Source organism: Eutrigla gurnardus (genome assembly GCF_963514095.1).
Source record: "Eutrigla gurnardus genome assembly, chromosome: 16".
Classification (NCBI taxonomy): Eukaryota; Metazoa; Chordata; class Actinopteri; order Perciformes; family Triglidae; genus Eutrigla; species Eutrigla gurnardus.
Genome location: NC_139927.1, coordinates 4492215 through 4515396, shown reverse-complemented (window position 1 = coordinate 4515396; position 23182 = coordinate 4492215). Strand labels below are relative to the sequence as shown.

Here is a 23182-nt window from a genome sequence, read left to right as displayed (position 1 = left end):
CGGGTGCAGCAGGTCCCTCCGGCCACTTTATGCTAATTAATGCGGCGCCGCCCTCTGCAGAGTCGCTGGACTAATTAACTCTGGCTGCCGTCTGTGACATGTGAGCTCAGTGGCACTCAGCGTCCTGCTGACGGCGAGGAGAACTCCCCTCGCCAGGCGGAGGCTTAACCTTAACCCACACGGAGCTTCATACGGTTCCCAAGACATTCGCCGGTCCAACGGGGGGAAACGGTGTTAACATGGATTAGAGTCGGGCCTGAGAGAGAACCTACAGATTTACCTCCAACCGTGTGATCTCAAATATTAAAGGTGATATCTGTTGAGTATAAACTGTGTAAATATCCATCAATCGTCTACCGCTTATCCTGTATTCAGGGTCGCGGGGGGGCTGGAGCCGATCCCAGCTGTCCAGGGCGAAGGCAGGGTACACCCTGGACAGGTGACCAGTCTATCAGAGGGCCGACATGTAGAGACAAACAACCATTCACGCTCACATTCACACCTACGGGACATTTAGAGTCACCAATGAACCTATCCCCATCCTGCATGTCTTTGGACTGTGGGAGGAAGCCGGAGAACCCGGAGAGAACCCACGCTTACACGGGGAGAACATGCAAACTCCACACAGAAGGAACCCGAACCCGGGACCCTCCCGCTGTGAGGCGACAGTGCTACCCACTACACCACCGTGCAGCCCTCTGTGTAAATATATGATTCTGAATTTAAAGGTGCTGTAGACGGCGTTGGGAGCATTTCTTGCCTCTCGACGGCGCTAAACACGGGGACAGCTGAGCCGGCAGCTTGCAGCTAACAGTGCAAACAACAGCAAAAAAATTACTATTCTATTACTATTCTAATGTGACGATCTGTCTCTGTGGGGAATGCTCATTTTGCACAAACGTGCACTAAAAGCGAAAGGCAAACGTTATTTTCCGCTGTATTGCTGCTCTGAACGGCACCTTTAATAATAACCTGTCTTACAACAGTGGACATAAACCGATAAACATCCGACAAAGAGCCAATCAGCCTTCTGCAACCACTAAAGATGAATATATACGCTGATGACACCATCCACTGATTTAAGAGACTTGTATTCATCTGCATTCAACAAATGTAGGAACGCTGAGAGCGAGCACAGACCGAAGCAGTCAGAGACAACGATGGAGCGTTAAAGAGATGAATGCAAGGTTTAATATTCAGAAAATCAAAGCTGCAAACAGACGATGAAGAAAGCAAAGTAAGGTAGACCGGAGGTAAAAGGCACCTTATTACCTCTGCAGTCCACAAACACGTGCTTCTCATGCCTGCATGCATGTGTGAGCGTCCTTGAGAGGAATAAGTGGGTGTGAAGGTAGCGTGCCGGGCTCTGGACCCCTCCGCAGAGCAGATGGCATCACTTCCTCCGGCGAGATAAATACTTCACGTGGTGAAATCTGTCACAGAGGAGGGCACGCTTCCAGAGGGGTCGGGGCCGAACACACAACATCCCGGCGTGGTCATGTGATCAGAGTCCAACACAATGTCACATTTAATCTAGTTTATTTGAAAAAAGATCAAATAATAAATGAGTTCTTCAGGGGGAGAGGTTATTAAAGCGCTCGCGTCAGTTCAGGTCATTTGAGCTACAGTGTCGTAATAAAACGTGCGAATGTGATCGGCCCGATACGCTGAACAGGTTGTCTGATGAACGATTAGCATTTTTTAATTTGAACCTAGAAACTCTATTTAATAATAGCCTCCAGACTATTTCTTTGTTCTCCAGATATTTCAGTTTGTATTAAACTTGCACAGATCTGCACAGGTGGAAACTTCAAGGTCTGAGAAGTGAAGCCAATGCAGAAGTGCCTTTAATCTGCTGTCTTTCAAATAGTCATCGATAATACGAGCCGTGCTCTCTCTGGTTACGCAAAGCCGGGACAGCGTTACCGTGTTACAACGCCTTGTGTCGTCACACACACCTAAGCCCCGCCCATAATGCCAGGAGCCAATCACAGGCTGCCGACTGGTCGACGCATGATCTTGTGACGTTGAGAGAATCCAGCTGCAGTGCAACGTTGTTTGCCAGTTGTTTTTGCTCAACACACACTCCAGCTACCTTCCCTCTCTCTCTCTCTCTCTCTCTCTCTCTCTCTCTCTCTCTCTCTCTCTCTCACACACACACACACACACACTCTTTCCACTTAATGGATTCTACTCATTTAATCCTATTCTTGTAAATAAAATGGCAGAGAATATCCTCTGTTAAGCTTCACAGTGTTTGGAGTTGGTGAAACATTTGGCTGGCGCGTATGTGTGTGTGTGTGTGTGTGTGTGTATGTGTGTGCTATTTCCAGACGTTCAACATTCCGTCCCTGGCACCCCTCACTTTCTGATTGTTGGGACACCAGGCAGCCATATCGCTATGGCAACACCCCTGCCAAGTGTCTATGTGGAGGGCTTGGAGGAGGTAGTGTGTATTTATTTGCACACACCTGTAGAAATCCCGATAAATGACTTTTATGTGCATAAACGCGTTCCTTCCGGGTGTTTCTGTGTACGTAACGAGTACGTCATGTGAGCGGCTGACCTTTCTGTGCCAGCGAGGCGTTGGGTTCATATTTGTCCACCAGCACCTGGACCTGCTCCGGTTTGAGGGGAGGATAGAGGATCTCGTTGAGACGGGGGTCTCGCTGTTTGCTGTTAATAAACTCCGTCATCTGCTCCACACTGAGGTACGGACGACAATTCGCCCCCCTGAAGGAGAGAGAGAGAGATGAAGCTAGACAAATTCAAATGATTCGAGGGGAGGAGCGGTAATTAAAACGGCGAAGAGAGGTCTGGAAGGAGAGCGACAGAAGTGCAAAGGAGCCGAGGATTACATTTTGTGTTGAGTAAATTATGAGATTTGATTAAAACGCCTTTCATATCTAAGCCTGTTCCACTAAATTATCTCCTCCATATCCTCTTGGCTCTCTTGCCATTTTACTTAACTGTGATTAAAATCTAGATTTATGACATGGAGCGTTCCCGGTCATGCCAGCCTGAGCTGATGGGGTCCCACTGGGGGGGCAGCTCAGAACGAGGGGGCCACAACCGGGGCAATTGATATGCACTTTTCTGTCATAACTAACTGCTTGTGACGACTGTAATGGGTGTGTTAGAGACGTAAGGCCACACTGTCTGGAACGAGCAACAGATGGCTGTGTGGGAAAGAAAACGATTACAGGAATCTCACATTGAATTTAAAACCCCTTTTCATATATTTGATTTTTGATGTGTACATCTTATATGTGGACACGTAAACTGAAGGTTGGGTTCTTACACGTCAGAGAAGATGTGGTCCAGCTCTGAACGGGGGCAGATGTTGCTCAGGAACATGTTGTAGACCTCCGGGGTGAAATCCTCCTGGGGGATGGAGTCGCTCTGCGGCAGACGACAGCAACGTGGTTACATAAGTAAAGAGGCTCATATACGTACTTGTACGTAGAAATCACAGGGCAGCAAGCAGCAGAAGACGTGGAATACTCTCCCAATTTAGCCACTATTACGGCTGCGATCCTCTTTTTAATGTGTGTGGGCCGCAAAAAAGTTTCATCATCTGTAGTCTCCCCTCTGGAAGCCATTACACATCTGAACTTCAAATAAAAAGAACCTCCACTTAAAGCTATGGTCTACGATTTGGAATTAAAAAAAATCCATTCAGTCTATCAGCCGTAGGCCTGCATAGAAATTGACCAATGGGAGCCATTGCTCCGGAAGGCTCCCATTGGCTCGTACCCTCCATCCAATCCCATCCCGCCTCGTCCAATCGTGGAACACTGAGGGGAGGGGCTTGGTTGGGGGGGACGGGATGCTTTTTTCAAATCTCAGAGGCTCGACTGATGTTCAGAATGTAGACCACAGCTTTAATAGTCCCTCATAGCTTTAAAGAATGGCGCCATCGGAGCCACTCTGATGGCTCGGCGGCGGTCGCTCGGCAGCAGGCGATGCTGTTGTGCCGGCTGGAAACAGAGCGGAACGGGGGGAAAAAAAACAGGAAGGAAAGAAGATGAGGAGGGATGCAGGTCAAGCATGGCCTCGACCCGGTGAGTCATTCTGAAGACCTTGGTGCGACCTTGTGTGTGTGTGTGTGTGTTTGAGGGATTAACACCACTGCCGTTTAGCTGTAATTAACTTGCGCGTTGGAACAACAGTAAATCCCACCAGACCTTCATACAGCAACACGTTCTTACCCTCCCCCCTCCTCCCTGTGCTAATTAGTGTATGTATAGCTTGTTCCGTGTGTGTGTGTGTGTGTGTGTGTGTGTGTGTTCATTCCAGTGCAGATACAGTGGTGTGTTTGGCCTACGAGGACGTGCGTATGTTTCCGTGTTCAGAACCGTATTAAACAGCGTTTTCCCAACAAACAAACATGAAATGTGTTTGTTTGCTGGAATACTGGAACAGTGCTGGAGGTTGATTTGCTGTATTGTGTTTCTGTTTAGACCTCGTCACATGATTGGGCTCACGGACAGGTTCTCCCACCGGGCCTATTTATTCCTTTATTACAACCGAAGCTAAATCGGTGGTGAGTGGGAAGTCACGCCGACGTCCAAAGCAGCAATCAGCCGCCGATTCAGGAGAATAAAGGAGCTGAATGGCGAGAGGACGAGCCGAAGGATGGATGGATGTTCAGAGAGAATCGGTATGTGTTGGTGTCTCACTCTGCCAGAAGGGAGGTTACAGTTTTCCAGGGCCGTCTCCACCCGCTTCCTGTCTGCCGAGAACATCCGGAAGATACTGCAGAGACACAAAAACACATGAAGAGCTTTCAGTCCCATCCTCCACGTCAGAGCAACCAATCATCCCAGCTTTGAATGGATGAATGAAGAAAGTTCGGTTGCAGCAGCAAACAACAGAATAACAATCTATACGACCACAGACAAAGACAAAATAAATGCTGATTAAGGAAAAAATCTGAATAAAAAACTAACTTAATTCACTCTAATATATAACAGCCCTGCATTAAATGCTTTATTCATGAAGGTTTTGTTGCTGCTGAGTCAACTTTCTGTGCATTTTCTGGTGAGTTATATTTCTGTTTCTATTCATATTTACAGAGGTGAATGTTAAAAAGTACAGTGAGTTACTTTTCCTTCCATAAATACAGAACGCTCTGATGTGAACACGCCGTTTCTCGACCCCAGATGGCGACGCCACACGTCCATAAAACCAGATCGTTTGTAACGCTTTATAAAAGACGATATCGTCCCGCATGTTTGCACAGAAGAGCACATGATGTTACATTGTTGTCTTCTTATTATCATCATCATTATTATTATTATCCTTATTTACATATATCTTATTACTCCACAGATCTCACCAGTCAGTCTTTGTCTGGTGACATTAAACGTGAAGATAAGACCGCCGTCGTGTAGAAAACATGCATCTTCTTATGTTTTTCATGAGCAGATTCTTTTTCAACCTCCTCATCCATCACTTTGCAGGCAGAGAGAGACGTCTGTGTGGTTGTTCTACTGTTGTTCCAGTGTGTACGGAACATACATTTAGATTTACTGCAGTGAACCTCAGCGTGGTCACAGGTCCGCTCCCATAGGCTGCGTCCTGTCTTAATTACATGCAGAGGTATTTCCTGTGTGGATCCGTGAGCGCCTACTGTACGCTCGGCGGGAGAGCGGAGTCAAGCTGACATTAGTCGAGCTGACATGTCCTCTCAGCGAGGAGGTTAATTCCCTAAACGTCTCGCTGCCTCTCCGTGTTGACACCCGCCGGTTTGCTCCGCGGCTCCGAGGGAGGTTATCTCTCCAGAAGTTCACCGATGCCCCCGTCGGAACGCCTCAACTCGGCTAATGGAGACGGAGGGAGCTGGTGATGTTTCCCAACGAGCCGATGACAAAGTCCCACATGAGTGACACACACACACACACACACACACACACTGGCGGATTTTGAGCTGAAATTAGTGACAGATATAAATAGTGCCTTCCGAGGGCACACAGACACACACACACACACACACACACACTCTTCAAAGAGAGAAATAACGGAGCACATTTTTTACATTTAAGCTGAAAAAAACCCCCAAAATGAGGTTATTGTGACGACAGAAGGGAGTAACATCGTCTTAATTAATGAACACAAGCTGATAGAAACGAGTGAAGACGGAGGAAGCTATGCATTGATCAAAGAGGGGGTCTTACTTCTTGACGGGGATTCGACCCTCAGGGTTCAGCTGCAGCTTCAGCCTCGTGTATCTGCGTTGGACGGAGAACACACACACACTAAATCAGCAGTTTGTCTTTGTGAGTCACTCAGTTTTAATTTCTGCTTGCAGGAGTTTAAACGTGGACACAAATGTGCATTTCATGGTCGTGTCTCTGCAGCGCCGGGCGGCTGAGACACACGAGGAGTTTGTGAACATTTGTGTTTTTTTGGAATCGTGGCTTATTCCCTAGGAGAAGCACCAGCATTAACAGTAACAGCAGCAGCAACATTAACAGCAGCAGCATCAGCATCAGCAGCATTAACAGCAGCAGCAACAGGGCCAGTACAGCCTGGGCTATAATTAGCCTATAGCTGCAACAGGAGCCATCATTACAGGCTTAAAGTGGCTGCTGGCTAATAATTAATATCCATTACAGTGTCCACTTCACAGGGCAGGCTGGGGGCCACCGGCAAAGTCACAGTGACTGTAATGGTTAACTGTGCCAAACTGTTTTTTTTTTCTCCCGATACAAAGAGGAAAAAGCTCGTTGATCAGTCGCTCATATGAGGAGGATTTCTGAATAGGAAGGAAGGAAGGAAGGAAGGAAGGAAGGAAGGAGGGAAGAGTTTGGTGTTTGGTGCCCTTATCTGAATTACAACTGTCTGTATTATTCATGAAGACGGAAAAACAGATCTCTTGGCACTGTCTCCGTTTTACTCAGCACTTTCTCTTTCTCCGTCTGGTCTCCTCTCTACGATCCCTTTCAAGGTAACGCAGATCCAACAAGCTCATTTTTTATTCACCTGCAGTAATACTTATTACAGCGGATTAAAAACAGAGCCGAGAGGGGGTAATATTCAGAGAAAAAAAACGCATTTGCATTTTTCTAAAGTCATATATTTACGATGCTATCAACCTTCCCATGAATGTATGGATGTTTCTAATTAAAACATCCTTAGGGTGATGATGTTGATGCTTATTGTTGGTTTTTATTCATGAGGCCAAATTGTCATCTTATGGGTGTTTATTGATCGGGCGGTTGGGCTAAGATGCTAGCGGTAGATTTTACTTGTTGTCATGGCAACGGCAAACATCCGGTGTTCGTTAATGTTTGCCCCCCTCTCTCGACTCGTTTAAGTCGTCGGATGAAATGCAAAAAAACTACAAATCAACTCCTGGTAACGTTTTATAGCATAGTTTACGTGTCATCCCCATTGTTGAACAAGCAGCTCTAACTCCAACCATTGATAAGGAACAAGGCAACATAATCCAGACCCCGCTGCATCGATCGGAACAGAACATCTTGGAGCCCTCAGCCACTGTTTTATTCGCCGTTGCCGGGGACGACGAGGCTCTGAGCGCCAGCGATGAGAAAGAATACACATGCGGAAGATTCAATTTGATCCACGATCTCTTTTCATATAGAACAGGACGAGGGCTGATGATCCTCAAAGTCAGAAGAAAATCAACGAATCGCCTTTTTGGAAGACACAACGGCGGCTCCATTCACTTCTATTTAACTCATGTGTGTGTACGATGCGGTCGATGGCCACTTTTATTGTCTCATAAGTCAGTTAGCCTCCTCGGGGGTCTGAGTTAATGGCTTCTGTTTGCTGATAAACATCAGGACAGGTGGGAGTTGTCACCAAGCTGAACCTGCTATATTCTCTCAATACAATTCATATTCAGGTTTCACTCTAGTGAATCAGTGTGTGTGTGTGTGTGTGTGTGTGTGTTCTGATCGGATCAATACGAGCGTGGAGCCGTTGGCCAACAGACGGCGTTATTGCACAGGATCAGAGGAGTTATTGATGATAAGTGTCTCTCATTGACGAGGATTTATGTGATCGCCAACGAGATGCCGACTCCTCTCATCCTGACACGACCTTGATTCCAGGTCAGCTGACCCCCGACCTGCCCCCCGACCTGCCGACCCTTCGTCATTATTTCATCAATGCAACAAGAATACAAGTTAAACACCAGATAAAGGACATGTACGTTCATGTAGAAGCAGAGTCGGGTTCATGAACTGAAACATGTTTGCAGCCCTTTTTCTCCTCCTTCCTGTCTGTGTTTTCTCTCCATTGATGTGAGGTGAAATGACCTTTATAACCCCCCCCCCCCCTCAGGCTGCCTGGGGAGCTGTGAAAAGCAGCCTCTTGTTTGTGTGTGTGAGTACAGTACAGCCCATACCAGGGTTTCTACACCTTTTCCAAAGTCAAATTCACATCTGTTATGTGTGTGAGTGTGTTGGGACGACATACCCTTTCTCAAGGCAGTCCTCTCTGGACATGTTCTGCACCAGGAGGTTGGACGCCAGGTTGAACAGCTCTTCGGCCCATTCCTGCAGTAAATACAAACCAACACAGAGTCAGGTGCAGCAGCCAGCTGAGGGTTGAAATGTGGTGGTGTGTTATTACTGTAATAAATGAAGACATTCATTTGTATGGAAATGCTGATGAAGTCTGTTTGAATTCCAAAAAACACACCGTTTCTCGTTTGCTTTGATGTGAAATGTTAATCCTGAAGCTACGAACCATGTAGTTAACCCGACAAATAAAAATGTGCATTCATCAAAAACCCACAAAGGCTATATGCCGAGTATGATGCCTGCAGTGGATGACCTCATCAAATTACACTTGGCAAAAGGAAATGCTCTGAAACAGCTCTGAATCATCATATTATCATAAGCCGGCTCTCTTTTTTACATTTGTTTTACATACAATGGCATTAATGCGCCGTTGTAAAACCTCCAAAATCCCGACATCACAGTCTCTACAGGCGTAAAGTTACACTCTCTACAGACGTAAAGTCATAGCCTCTACAGACGTAAAGTTACACCCTCTACAGACGTAAAGTCACAGCCTCTACAGGCGTAAAGTTACAGCCTCTACAGATGTAAGGTTACAGCCTCTACAGGTGTAAAGTTACAGCCTCTACAGACGTAAAGTTACAGCCTCTACAGATGTAAAGTTACAGCCTCTACAGACGTAAAGTTACAGCCTTTACAGACGTAAAGTTACAGCCTCTACAGGCGTAAAGTTACAGCCTCTACAGATGTAAGGTTACAGCCTCTACAGGCGTAAAGTTACAGTCTCTACAGATGTAAAGTTACGGTCTCTACAGGCGTAAAGTTAAAGTCTCTACAGGCGTAAAGTTACAGTCTCTACAGGCGTAAAGTTACAGTCTCTACAGACGTAAAGTTACAGTCTCTACAGGCGTAAAGTTACAGTCTCTACAGACGTAAAGTTACAGTCTCTACAGGCGTAAAGTTACAGCCTCTACAGACGTTAGGTTACAGCCTCTACAGGCATAAAGTTACAGTCTCTACAGGCGTAAAGTTACAGTCTCTACAGGCGTAAAGTTACAGTCTCTACAGGCGTAAAGTTACAGTCTCTACAGGCGTAAAGTTACAGCCTCTACAGACGTAAAGTTACAGCCTCTACAGACGTAAAGTTACAGCCTCTACAGTGTTACAGCCTCTATAGACGTAAAGTTACAGTCTCTACAGGCGTAAGGTTACAGCCTCTACAGGCGTAAAGTTACAGTCTCTACAGGCGTAAAGTTACACTCTCTACAGACGTAAAGTCATAGCCTCTACAGACGTAAAGTTACACCCTCTACAGATGTAAAGTCACAGCCTCTACAGGCGTAAAGTTACAGCCTCTATAGGCGTAAAGTTACAGCCTCTACAGGCGTAAAGTTACAGCCTCTACAGACGTAAAGTTACAGCCTCTACAGACGTAAAGTTACAGCCTGGTATCATTTTTTTGGGTTCTCATGCAGAATGTTTCTACCTTAGCCGTCTCCTCCTGGAAGGCCATGAAGTTCAGGTAGGTGATGTTGACCATGTCCGGGCCGCTCACCACCGTCAGCATCCTGTTCTCCATCTTCCCCGCCAGCGTGCTAACGTCCAGCAGCTCACGCAGCTTCGCTTCCTGGACAACGTAACACAAACCAGATTTCAAAAAGCGTGTCATCACTGGGATCACATTGAGCGAGTGGAAAGGTTAATTTTCATATTGAAATCAGTCCCAATAAGGTCAAGCCAGCTGGAATTCACACACACCCACCACCTCGCAGCACAAATGACAAAAAGGGAAATTACATAAAACAGCCATGGAAAAAAAAGACAAGGTATGCTTTGTTTCCAGGAAGTGATAGACAGTACTGCTCTGTCATGGTGTTGAGGTTTAAAGTTGCTTTACAACGAGAACAACAAGGCAGTCAGCACCTCGTCCAGCAGCTGATTTATGTGATAGATGAGAGGTCAGCGGTCTGAGGCGGCCGGTGTGAGGAGGTGAGACACCGCTGCCCCCGAAGAGCCAAACGTGACTCGCAGGTTCAATATTACAGTCGATAAGAGCAGCAAACAAGGTGGTGGGAGACATTTCAAACGTTAACGAATCAAAAGGACCGGAGGGTGAAAGACCCCGGTGAACTCTCTGGTACAATATGTAGACTTGTGCTATTTCAAAGCACAGAAGAAAAAGCAAATATCTGCAGGGGATTTATGATGTTATTAGCTATAAATAACCGCTATGACAACTCTCCAAATGCGGCTGCTTTCCAGCATGATTTTCAGGTTTGGAAAACATCCTCCCATAATATCCCATTTTCAGATTCACTTGTGTTTTCACAATGAGTTTCTAGTGTCACATTTAATACACCTTTAATTCCCTGTAACCTTCATTATCCAACAAATTAAGCGGTTGAATGTGTCTGCTGCTGTAACAAAACACTGCTGTTGTTAACAGTTCAGTTCACACAGAGAACAAACTGTGAAAGGAATCGTATCGAGCGTCTGCTGTCTGAGGAAAACCCTCTCAAACTCATTCCAGCAAATATACATTTAAGCATCTTTGCTGCAAATCTTATATATTTATATAAAAAAACAACTTTTCTCTGGGGCGCCGGGGAGGAACAACAATGATCTCTTTCTCTCCTTCGCGGCCCCAAGTACACAAGCAGCATACAAAATGGTTGCTCTGGCTTAATTAACACAACAAGACCAAAAAAAAAAAAAAAAAACCCTGTAAAGGATTTTTGCAGAGAATGCAAATGAGCTCCCACTAATTTAACCAATCAAACAAAGAGCATTGTGTCCTGTGTCACGCTGATAAATGTCCTCTACACGTCCTGCACGCCTCCCAATCACATTGTGCAGATTAGCGGCGCCCATTATGATCACGCTGAACTTTTCTGAGGCGATGCATTTTTTCCCCTATTGAAGAATCTGCTGCCTGTCTGCCTGCCTGTCTGTCTCTCAGCATTCATGGTTTAATGTGGCTGCAAGGAGAGCTAAAAAAAATCCAAAACAAATGTCCAGAAGAGAAAAAAACAACCAACTCTATAATTTTATTTTTATTATGATTTTTGCACGTTGTAACAATGATGCGTTCCCAGTGTTTTGTGGTTTACCCATAAGATTAAAGGTGCATGACCACCAATCAATAGAAGCCAAAGTGCTGATCCATCATTCTGAATGCCACCGGCCGACATCCATCATAGCATTAAAAAAAAAGCCGCTTTCAATTTGCTAAAACACACGATGAAGCCCCGAGAAGCCCTGCAGGGATGAACGATGAAAGACTTCTGAGAAACCAAACCAGATGACAGTGAGATGCATGTTTCATTGGTTACAACGTCTCGACGTCAATACAGTTTGATGGTGTTTTGACGGCGACTCGTAGCCATTAGACGAACACACAGCCTCATCTCGTTGTGTGCGGTCGGCGCTGGATGGTAGGGGGGGGGGGGGGGGAGGCACTCACGCCACATCGACTGGAGAAACATTATGTTGATGAAGGACTCAGTCAGAGAGGAAGGAGGAGGAGGAGGAGGAAAGAGAGAAGTAAAACCATGAAAACAGACGTCCGGAGGAAGAGAGGAATGGGCTCAGCTGTGTGACAGACGTGTTATTTGTGCTGGTGCATTGTGGGAGTTTGTGGAAGCATGCCTGAGCTCCTAGTTACCACAGAAATGGGAGCCAAATTATTTTTTTATTCTGTAGTCTCAGTGGGTCCCACCACTGGTCTGTAACAGGTCTGTAGTCTCAGTGGGTCCCACTACTGATCTATAACAGGTCTGGAGTCTAAGTGGGTCCCACCACTGGTCTGTAACAGGTCTGGAGTCTAAGTGGGTCCCACTACTGGTCTGTAACAGGTCTGGAGTCTAAGTGGGTCCCACTACTGGTCTGTAACAGGTCTGGAGTCTCCCAGAGATCTCCGTCTGAAATGAGGGAACGATGACAACATTCAAACACACTACGGGGTTTCTGACACACAACGCTTCATGCAGACGGTGAAGTATCCCTTTAACGTGTGTGTCAACAGCTGCAGTGTGTCAGTGCCGGAGCTCTTCTGAGCGTTCAGGTGGAGCGACCAGCCTGAAGAAATGTACCTCGCTCCCACAAGACTCCGACTGTCACACGGTCGGGCACGAGGGGAACGGATTCAAGATTGGCAAAGGCGAAGCCAGCCGCGCCTCAGGTCATTAAACCTGCAGCACGGCACCTGTCTAAACTCAGCCACACACACACACACACACACACACACACACACACACACACACACACACACACACACACACACACACACACACGGAGGAATCCCATCAAAGGAAATGTCAATATGAATGATTGATGACGGCCCAACTACCTTCACACACGCCACTCGATGCCTTTAATGTAGTGCAGCACACATGTGATGATGCCAGCCTGTGGTGTGTGTCGGCAATGGTGGCAATACTGCTTGTTTTATTTGTGAAGGACATTTTATATAAAAGATATGTCGGATGCCAGTTGTAATAAGCCATTATGTATCAGTATATACATACACATTGGTTTGGCGCTATAAAAGCAACAGCAGCACCAACTGTATGGGCGACCCTGTGTTTATATATATATATATATATACGGTATCACCTCATGTGACCTCACACGTTTGCACGCTCCTCATGAATTGCTAATCTTTAAAAAAAAAACACACCCAATTATGGGCCTCTTGACCCCCCAGAGCAGCCACAGGTAGGAGTAAACAGGTGTGGGGGGGCTTGACAGTTATAAATGACTTTATATCCGTGTTCAGACAAGCTCATCTGGACGTATGGAGCCGCGACACGCAGGGTCAAAGGTCACAGGTTACAGAGGGGCATCCTCCTGCTGCTGGGCAGCCTCGTTAACTAACGGAGCGGCACGATGCCGCTGCCGGAGGGGGGGCAGCAAAGCGCCTCGGGGTTTTTGGAGGGGGAATTATGGGACATCAAGCTGGGGGAGATGTGCTCATTCTGCCACACAAACGCTGTGCAGATGCACATTTGCTCATTTTGTGTTCACGCAGTCATGTGTAGGAATCGGCGTGTAGCGGTGGCCGGATTAAATCAATTACCTTTGTGTCATGTTAGTGTCCTGTGAAGGACTGTGTGTGTGTGTCTGTGTGTGTGTGTGTGTGCCTTCTGTTGTTTTATCAGCCGGCGTGAGTCATAGAGTCCACAGAGCATCTTAACCCGCAGCTAAAAGGCGAATCCTCAGACGACTCCCGGTGATGCAGTCATTTCTTTAAGAGGGTCACGTCGCATCTAAAGGGAATGTTTTAAACATCAGCCACATCATAACTTACACAGACAGCACGCGCTGAAACATGGACTCCATTAGAGGAAAGACAGCCCCCCCCCCCCGTCCTTCTTACCCAGCCAAAGTTAACCCCCCCCCCCCCCCTCCTCTCCCAAATGACCTTCCCGATCATCCAGACAATGGAGACGTCACATTCTTCAAGGGCCAGTTTAAAGTCCCAGTCCGGCGGATGGAGGGCACTCTGTCAGATTTTGAATGTTTACAACTCTCAGGCTCCTCCCCCTCGACCACCGAGCTCCTCCCCCTCGACTTCGTGCCCTTTGAAATCCCTTAGATCACGCCACCTTTGAAACGCGGGTCCGATGTTGACTCTGGTTTTATCACGGGCTCCGTCGCCATCTTTCTTTTTTTCCTTCTTTTCCACCGGTGTTTTCTTCTCCTTGGTTGTTTTGGACCTCCTCGTTTCGGTTTTTAACGAGGAATTGGAAGCTTGTTGCTACTTCCCTCCGTCTCCCCCCTGTGATAGTGGTACGACCCGAGGGGGGAGGGGCTCTGTGTGTGCACGAACACAGCCCTGCGTGCTGATTGGACAGGATGATCCGGGCGCTGTCGATTTTTGCAAAACAGCGGGCTCTATGTTCACGTAGAGGCACGCTTTTTTTCTAAAACCGGATGATTTATGTTGTTCTATCGGAGCGTAGTGTCGGCTTCAGGGAATATGATCAAAGAAATGTTGCCGACTAGGACTTTAAGTACCACACATAGATGCTGCATCAGGGAATAGATTCTCCCTGCTGATGAAGTGTTGTACGTGCTGCATGCAGCTTAAAGGGACAGTTCCACCCAAACTCAAAAACACATCCTTCTCCCTACCTGTTAGTGCTCATTAATAATCTAGATGGTTGGACATATGGTCTGCCTTCCTACATACATTTGAAAAATTCAACAGCAATGTCTCTTTGAAAAGAAAGTCATGGTTTACTCAAGATGGTCCACAGACCTCGATGTGAGCAGTTTAACGTTAAAAATCAAATAGCTGCTCACAGCGATGCCTGTTTGATTATGTTGAGTTTCATTTTCAAGTAAAACGTACAAGATCTCAGTATTCTATCATGTTTTAGATCTCAAATTCTTCCCTCAAACACTGATCAGATCCTTCATAAGCTTTTATTTGTGTTTGATGCTCCTTTTAAATAACTCTATCATCATTGCATCACTTAAAAAACAGGTTGTTTTCTAATTGTAAAACAGTCTGCCAATGTTTTAGTGCCACAATTTATTGGCAATGTTTTGATCTTTGCTTGTTTGAACAAAGGCAACACTCCCTTATTTAAATATGATGCACACCAACCGGTAAACATGGCAGGTGTGGTTCATCTAACAGACCAGAATGATAAAACATCAACACTTCCATGAAGTTCACAAAACTTCTAAATATCAAACATATGCTATTTATATGATTATGTCATTGTCAAAAATATAGATATAATTGAAGTTTGTGGATGTTTTATATCTCGTGTGTCTTGGATGCATCACACATTAATAAGGGTGTGTGTTCCTCTTGTTCAAACATGGATGTGATGAAGATGAAGACGAGCTGAGTTAATGTGTTTGCAGTGAAGCCACCACTGTTTCTCTATTTACTCATCCATAATTGCTTGTTTGATTGCGTCTCGTCTGAGGCGGAGCTCATTTTCTGTCTCTCCCTTCGTTATTTCGTTTGTTATGTTTTGGTTATGTGTTATATAACTCATGTCGTTTGTGAGTCATGTGACCTTGAAAAACCAAGGTGACACATCTCCAGGTATTTATCTCCATACATTTCTTCACTGGAATTAAATACACTTCTTTTCCAGAATGCTCAATAAATAGTTAAAAAAAAGATTCAGCATAAAATGTTTGGCAAGTTGGATAACCCAGCGGGTAAAAAGGACACACACACACACACACACACACACACACACACACACACGAACAAAGAACAAAGAAACAAAGAGCCTGGATTGTATAAAAGTAGAAACGTGGACTTCACACCCTCACAGTGGGGAGCTCCAGTCTGAGCATCGCTGCTACGGGGGAACACCATGTAGTTCAGCTTTAAAGCCTTTCTGCTGATCAAACGGCCTTTTTCATTCAACCTCAATAGCAGAAGACTTTCACGTCAGCATGGGAGAGCTGTCTGCTTCCATTACAGCTCCACAGTTTCATATTCTAAACCTGTCTTCAGCCCAGAAACTGCCTTATTTAATCCACTTTACCTGAACTTCTCCCCAAAACACAACAGAAGATGGACGTCCCAGATTCACGTCTACATCCTGCTCTCGCCCCCTCATCCGTGAGTCTCTGCTCCTTTTCTTTTTTTAAATTATTTTTATTATTCTCCCACATGGCCATAATTCATTGGGCGCTCAAGTGTCAGTGGATGCCGACCGCCACAGTTTCATGAGGCGGAGAATTGCCCACAAGGCCAGGAGTAAAAGGTCAGTGCTTCATCAGTCAGCTGTCAGGATATGCCTCACTGACTGTGTGTGTGTGTGTGTATGTGTGTGTGTGTGTGTGACCCTGCAGTTGTAAGCCAAAAAAAGAACTTCTCAAAAATGGGTAAAAAGGCTTTGCTGCTGGTGGAGTGTGCCAGAATTATGCAAATGAGTTACTGACTTACTTCCTTCCCTTGAAGCCATCCGGCTCTGTTGTCTGTAATACAGATGGATTGGCAAGCGTCCATCAACGAGGATCAGCAAAGTTCAAGTTCAGGGACACAGGAGCTCGTACGATGTCGGGATTTAAAGCTGCTAGAGATACCGTCTCGTTATAGTCCACGTGTCTCATGGTTAAGAAGGGAATTAGTAAAGAAACCACAACACGATGAGAGCGAAAGCTTCGGTTCATCATTCGTCGTTTGGAAAAGAAACAGCGTGGGAGGAGGTCCGAAGCTCTTATGGGTTTGAAAAAACCTCTCTGGTTGGATGGTTCTTCAACGGGGGCATTTCATTAACCCGTGGAAGCAGTGAGACATGAAGAGATGGAGGAGGGGGGGGGACACATCACGCCATTTCCAAAATGCCAGCACATCAGCAGTAATGCGTGCTGACGGCCGTTTTCATGTCTCCAGGAAGTGGGGTTCACACCCGATGCTGATCATCACCATGACGACTGGTGGAGCTGGACTCAGCTTTGTAACTTTTTTTTCAGTTATACAATCACTGTATTTCTCATTTCATCATGAATAATCTAACCAACTTTTCTACAGATGTGTGGAAACTTCCGTTACGCCTGCAGGGCGGCTGGACTCCAACACGCCGGGCAGAAATGGATCAGGGAAGAGACACTGATGTGTCATTCCAGAAACTTTTTATGATTTTATAGAACTACGCCTCATTCCCCTCAGCGCACAAGAGATTTTCACGCCTGAGTGGACAATTACATTAAGGCAATTACGGTTTTGCATAAATGTGATGCAATGCAAAAACATTCTGATTCAGATTTTTGAATTCTTAGCATTTTATCATCAAAACGTCACTGGGATGGAAACTGATTTGGAGGGGAAGGGAGATAAAAGTCATCACTTTCAGTGTTTAAGTGGAATAAAACTGCTGTCGACAGCCGTGAACTGAGAATCATATTCTTCTGGAAACAGACGGAATAGTTGACAGCGTTTGACTGCCGTCTCGATGACATCATCATCCGATTTAACTGTCACCCGGCCGACACCAGCAGCCTGACGACTGCAGGGCTGTGGAGGAAATCAGTGGAGCTCGTCCTCAGAGCGTTACAGCTGCAATACCACTCAAGAGGTTAAATATAGTACATTTCCACCACATGAATTACAGATATGAATGAAAATATTTACTCGTGCAGAAGCAAAGCAATATACATAAATAAAGTAGTCCGGACAGAGAGCATGTCCGCCTCCAAATCCCAGTTTGTATTTGTTTGTTTGAAGATACAAGAAGGATTCAAGGACCTTCATGGATAAATAACAGCTGTTATTGTTGCTTATGGACTTGTTTATGTGTATTTCTTTGTATAGTCCATGTATACGCTTCCTCACCGGGGGAAACGGCTCCGCATTTAATCCAATAAACAAACTACAGTGGCTCACCAGCGCCTCTCAGGTAACGGGTGGTACTACAAGACTGAATTCTAGCCAGATCTTCTACGCTGTACCTTTAAAAGACGGAGACGGAGCTTTTCAAATATGCAGAAGAGGAGCAGAACCACAGAGTATGAATGTATTATTTATTTTTAATAATACATCTCACAAGGGAAGACTGGAATTAAGTCTACAATTCTAATGTAGGAATCTAGAGCTTCTTCTGTTTCCAGATTTCAGTCATGAAATTCATAAATAAAGTAAATAAATGAAATGAATTAATCATGCAGAGCAGGAGAGGCGAATCACTAGCGCCCCCTATGGCTTTTGAAGACAAAATGTCTGCTTTTTAAGCCGAATGGAGGCTGCAGATACAAAAATAGGCAGCCATAAAGAAGGAAGAGGTTTTCCACTTCAGGAGGGATGTTTGTCAGCGTTCTAAACTCTCTAAGGAAAGACTCCATTTGTGTTTACGTGCTGATTCACAGAAATACGATCACAACAACACCTGGACGACACACCAGAGAATACAGGATTATACTGCCATTAATGGCCCCCAAACAGATTTTTGTAGCAGATGCCCGAGTATCACGGGGAATAAGAGACCTGGAGGGAAGCGGACTGCCAGGATGGATTAAGAGGGAACATAAAAAGCTTGGAGGGCAGGACATAAGGATAATTACACAGAGGAGACTCGCCATATCTCTGTCGCACAGACTCCTTTTGCTCCTCCATTCCTGGGAACATAACCTGCATAACAATCTGCTGCAAGGGCACACGTTCTGCAGAATTAGCGGGTAAATTGTTCATATTGCGTGTCTGACTCACAGATGAGCAGGTCAGTGTCTGATGGAGAGAGAGAGGAAGCAAATAGAGAGAAAAAGAGGCGAGAGGACGATTCACGCTGCGTGTGAATCATCGCCGAGGAAAGACGGAGAGACAGAAAAGGGAGGAGGGGGGAGGTTTGATGAGGTGGAAGGACTCTACCTGGCAGGCACTCCTCCACTCGCTGGCTCAGCTCACATCGGGCGGACAGGAAGTCAGAGGCACAGACAGGAGGACGCTGACCTCAGAGACGCTGCGTGAACTCCAGCAGGAGAAAAATAATCAAGCGCCGTGACTCACCAGCTCAGAGCTTTCTCATTAGAGGGCGAAACAACGGAACGAAACCCGAAGGGAACTTGGTGGCGCACAAGACAAACATAAGCTGGCAAACATCTCCAACGCTGCAAGAATTTAGTAAATATAAAAAAGAACGTTTTTTGAGAGCTTGATGCATCTGGGAAACATTTCTACCGAATGAGACGGATAGAAATGGAAGTAGACATCAAGTAACCTGGTTAACAAAACACAAACCAAGAACATTCAATCAATTAAATACAACTAAATCTTGAGGGAATAAATGTCATTTGAAGTAACCGGTACGAGTTTGTAATTCTTTGTAATTCTGCTTCCTTTTCTTCTCCCCTTTGTGACTTAATAGAACTTCCATCTCAGCGTGGCTCAGGTATTCTGGTCATTACTCCCACACACACTCTCTGTGACTCATTCGCTTCTGTTTGTGAGGAGGATGAACCCCCGTTCTGTCTGAGCTGTCCATCAAGCAGGGGGCGGTGCTAAAAACAGCGCCCCCGGGGCCCCCAGACACCGGCAGGTACATAACTACAGTAATTATCCTGTAGTCATTCAAAAAGTCTCATTTAGTGAGATGTAGAAAACAGCGTCCGGTACATGGAGTACAAGCGACGCAGACGTGTGTGCTGGCATCGACGAAGGCACAGATGCACAAACACCCACACGGAGACTAATAAACATGGCCGCTACAAAAATAGACGTGGAGCAGAAACAGCGGAGAGATTGGTGGAACCAGAATCCACGGTTTTTGGGATGCAAGACACTAGGGGTGAGAATCGGCAAGAACCTCACGATACGATACATATCACGATACTTTGGGCACGATACGTATCACGATATCACGATACTTTGGTCACGATACGTATCACGATATCATGTTATTGCGATATAAATAAAGATGAAAACACAAGTACCTGTATATGTACATCAGATGATATTGATCAGACGACAAATTGAGTCAAAACTATTTCATTCAAAACAGCCTCTCCATTTTATTAATTCCCATGAAATTCACTGGAATAAACATTGAAAATAAAATGAAAAAGGATAAAGTACTGCATTCCCAAACAAGAATCTTTTTTTTGGAGTTGAAAAATCGATATTGTATTGGGCGGCAAAGTATATATTGCCGTATCGATATTGTTACCCACCCTACAAGACACTGGATTTACACCTGCTGTATTCTCTAAGCGACCCTGAACTCCTAATGTGGAAGCGATAATAAAGTACTATCAGGGATTTTACATTGCTATGACTTTATAGTCGCGTTATAAAAATCCTCCTTTGCATGAAGTCTTCTCTAATTCCTCAAAGCAGTCTGCAAACTCACATAGTTTACCAGGCTGTTTGGAAAGAGGACCATTTGCAGACTTGGGTCCTCCCCCTGGCACCCTACTCGGGCCCTCTGAGATTCAAGAGGCCCATGGAGAGAGAGGCCCTGCAGGGGAAATGTCCACAATGGGCTCTAGGAGTAAATAATTTATACGAGTCCCTATCGGCCCGGTGCAGCCTTCGGGCTGTAGATGCTGCTGCAGGACGGTAGCATATGTCTGCTCCCGCTAGCGCTTTCCATTCCTGCCATCTTTTACTTAACCCCCACCCTCCTCCTCCTGCTCCGCCTCCATTCCTTCTTCACAAACACTCCAATAAGCTGGACTCCTCGCTGCGTAGAGGACACTAAGCAGACTCGAGCCCCCAATGACATCTTTAATAATTCTGAGCAGAACCAATTGGGTTTATTGGGGGACATTCCTGCAGGACTAAAAGGGGGGAGGGCTGCGTAGCATCACGAGCAGTCGGCCTGCTGTGTAAAGTAAAAGTGAAGCTGAAGAGACGGGGCTGTGCTTCGTCTCGCTGCTGATGGAGACGTACACGGAGACATGGCTTTATTCAGCTCACAGACGGAGGCTGATGTCAGTGACGCACAGGAGTACTGCCAGAATACAGTACAGGAAGTGTACCGGCCACTGATGTAAGGCTACCCAGTACAGGACCAGAGACCTGTCGGCATGTTACCCATCAAGATTTCTTGTTTTTACATCGAATAATAATGAGGGTTATTAGCAATCAGGATGATGATATGGTGTCTATGCCGCATAATATGGCAACAGCAGGACACCAAACAAATACCATTAAACTAAATGGAAGTGGAGATAACGATATGAAGCTTTTCATATTTGATCATTTACTTCAATTAAACATGCTTCTTCACACCAGGGAAGTTAAAGACATTTTGTCTTCAGTAATGTGACATTAAGTGAATGTTTTAAAATACAGGGCTGAACTAAGATATGGACCAATGCTTCCCTCACCGCTGATCTGGAGGCAGAGGGTGAGGGAGAAATTCATAAATCAGACCTCAGCCACATTCTGTGGAGAATGCAAAGTACCTTTCTTTATTTTCAGTTGAACTTGGAGGGGAAAAAATTATCTTTTGGAGCCTTAGAAATGTTTTGTTACACTATTGAGTCATTTATATCTGCCATTAAAGTGACAAATCCACAGTTCTTTGATTTCTTCTTAAGAGATCATTATTTTTCTGTGAAATCACAGCTTTTCCAGAGAACATCTTATGCAGCGAGAAGGCCAGGAGGTACGGTGCACCATCATTCAGGCCTTCACACAAGAAAAAACATCTGAGGAAACGGTTGTTTCAAGCCAGCTCACACACTGTTCTGCAGACGGAGGACAACGTCTACTGGATGACATCATTCTGTGCACAAACAGCCCTAATTGGGCCTCCGAATCTCTCTGCAAACATCTGAGGATCCTTGGTAGGCGTCGTGCAGTGATAATTGGGATTTATCCTCCTGTCTGTAGCCATCATTTAGCCTTTTGCCATCATTAACTCGTGACACAGAGGGAGGGAGCTGTCCTGACATCCCCGGACCATCTGCCAGGACCGGGCCAGCCAGACAACAAACAGCCAGACAACAAACAGCCAGACAACAAACAGCCAGACAACAAACAGCCAGACAACAAACAGCCAGACAACAAACCAGACAACGAACAAACAGCCAGCCAACAAACAGCCAGACAACAAACAGCCAGACAACAAACAGCCAGACAACAAACAACCAGACAACAAACAGCCAGACAACAAACAGCCAGACAACAAACCAGACAACGAACAAACAGCCAGCCAACAAACAGCCAGACAACAAACAGCCAGACAACAAACAGCCAGACAACAAACAACCAGACAACAAACCAGACAACGAACAGCCAGACAACAAACAGCCAGACAACAAACAGCCAGCCGACCAGCCAAACAACGACCAGCCAGACAACGAACAGCCAGCCAACAAACAACCAGACAACAAACAACCAGACAACAAACAGCCAGACAACAAACAGCCACCAACCAGCCAGCCAGCCAGCCAGCCAGCCAGCCGACCAGCCAGACAACGAACAGCCAGACAACGACCAGCCAACGACCAGCCAGACAGACAACAAACAGCCAGACAACGACCAGCCGCCAACCAGCCAGCTAGCCGTCAACCAGCCAGCCGACCAGCCACCGACCAGCCAGCCAGCTAGCCAACCGACCAGCCACCGACCAGCCAGCCAGCCGACCAGCCAGCTAGCCGTCAACCAGCCAGCTGACCAGCCAGCCGGCCAGCTAGCTGACCAGCCAGCCACCTCCCGCCCTCACACACAGAACACCCCATTTGTAATGGCATCTGTGCTCCTCTGATCTGCTAACAAAGGATTACTGAATGTTTAAACAAGGATATTTAAAAGAATATTCATTCATGTAATCAGTCATGTTGTAATCCTGTGGACTCTGCACTGAGCTGACAGCGATCTGGGGGTCGACCCCCGTATCAGACGCCACGCCGTTGATGACACACATCACAGAAAGCCACAGCCCACGGCGAGCTATTCCCCATATCTGAGTGTGATTCTGTGTGACTGGAAAAGATGATTAGAAGTTGGCGGATAAGACACCGGTGGCACCTCGGAGCTTAATTTGCTCGCCTCGGGGTCTGACTGCGGTTCAGGAGATGTGTCTAGACGTAACGCCCGCCGCCTGTTAACGAAACAGACAAAAACAGCTGATTATCAGGGAGAGACCTTTGTCGTGTAATCCGCTGCTAACATTGCTTCGAGGAAAACAATTCTGAGACTGAAAAGAGAAAGAGAGAACCATCGAAATCTTCAGCTTTCACTTGAGTCACCCTCTTTCTTGGCTCTC

The 23182-nt window shown here is 46.0% G+C and overlaps 1 protein-coding gene across 2 annotated transcripts in view; it reads right to left on the bottom strand.

The window, feature by feature from the left end:
- The window catches only part of plcb1l (phospholipase C beta 1-like), a 95758-nt gene that overhangs the window by 35988 nt on the left and 36588 nt on the right, over positions 1-23182 (bottom strand). For both annotated transcript variants that reach the window (XR_014598516.1, XM_084030380.1), the window contains exons 4-9: positions 9982-10122; positions 8449-8528; positions 6180-6233; positions 4683-4758; positions 3302-3402; positions 2567-2733 (exon numbers count right to left, since the gene is read on the bottom strand). Coding sequence is in view for 1 of the 2 variants with exons in the window: in XM_084030380.1 (XP_083886506.1) it covers positions 2567-2733; positions 3302-3402; positions 4683-4758; positions 6180-6233; positions 8449-8528; positions 9982-10122 (619 nt within the window). In the remaining variant the exon portion in view is untranslated. The remainder of the gene's footprint in view (positions 1-2566; positions 2734-3301; positions 3403-4682; positions 4759-6179; positions 6234-8448; positions 8529-9981; positions 10123-23182) is intronic.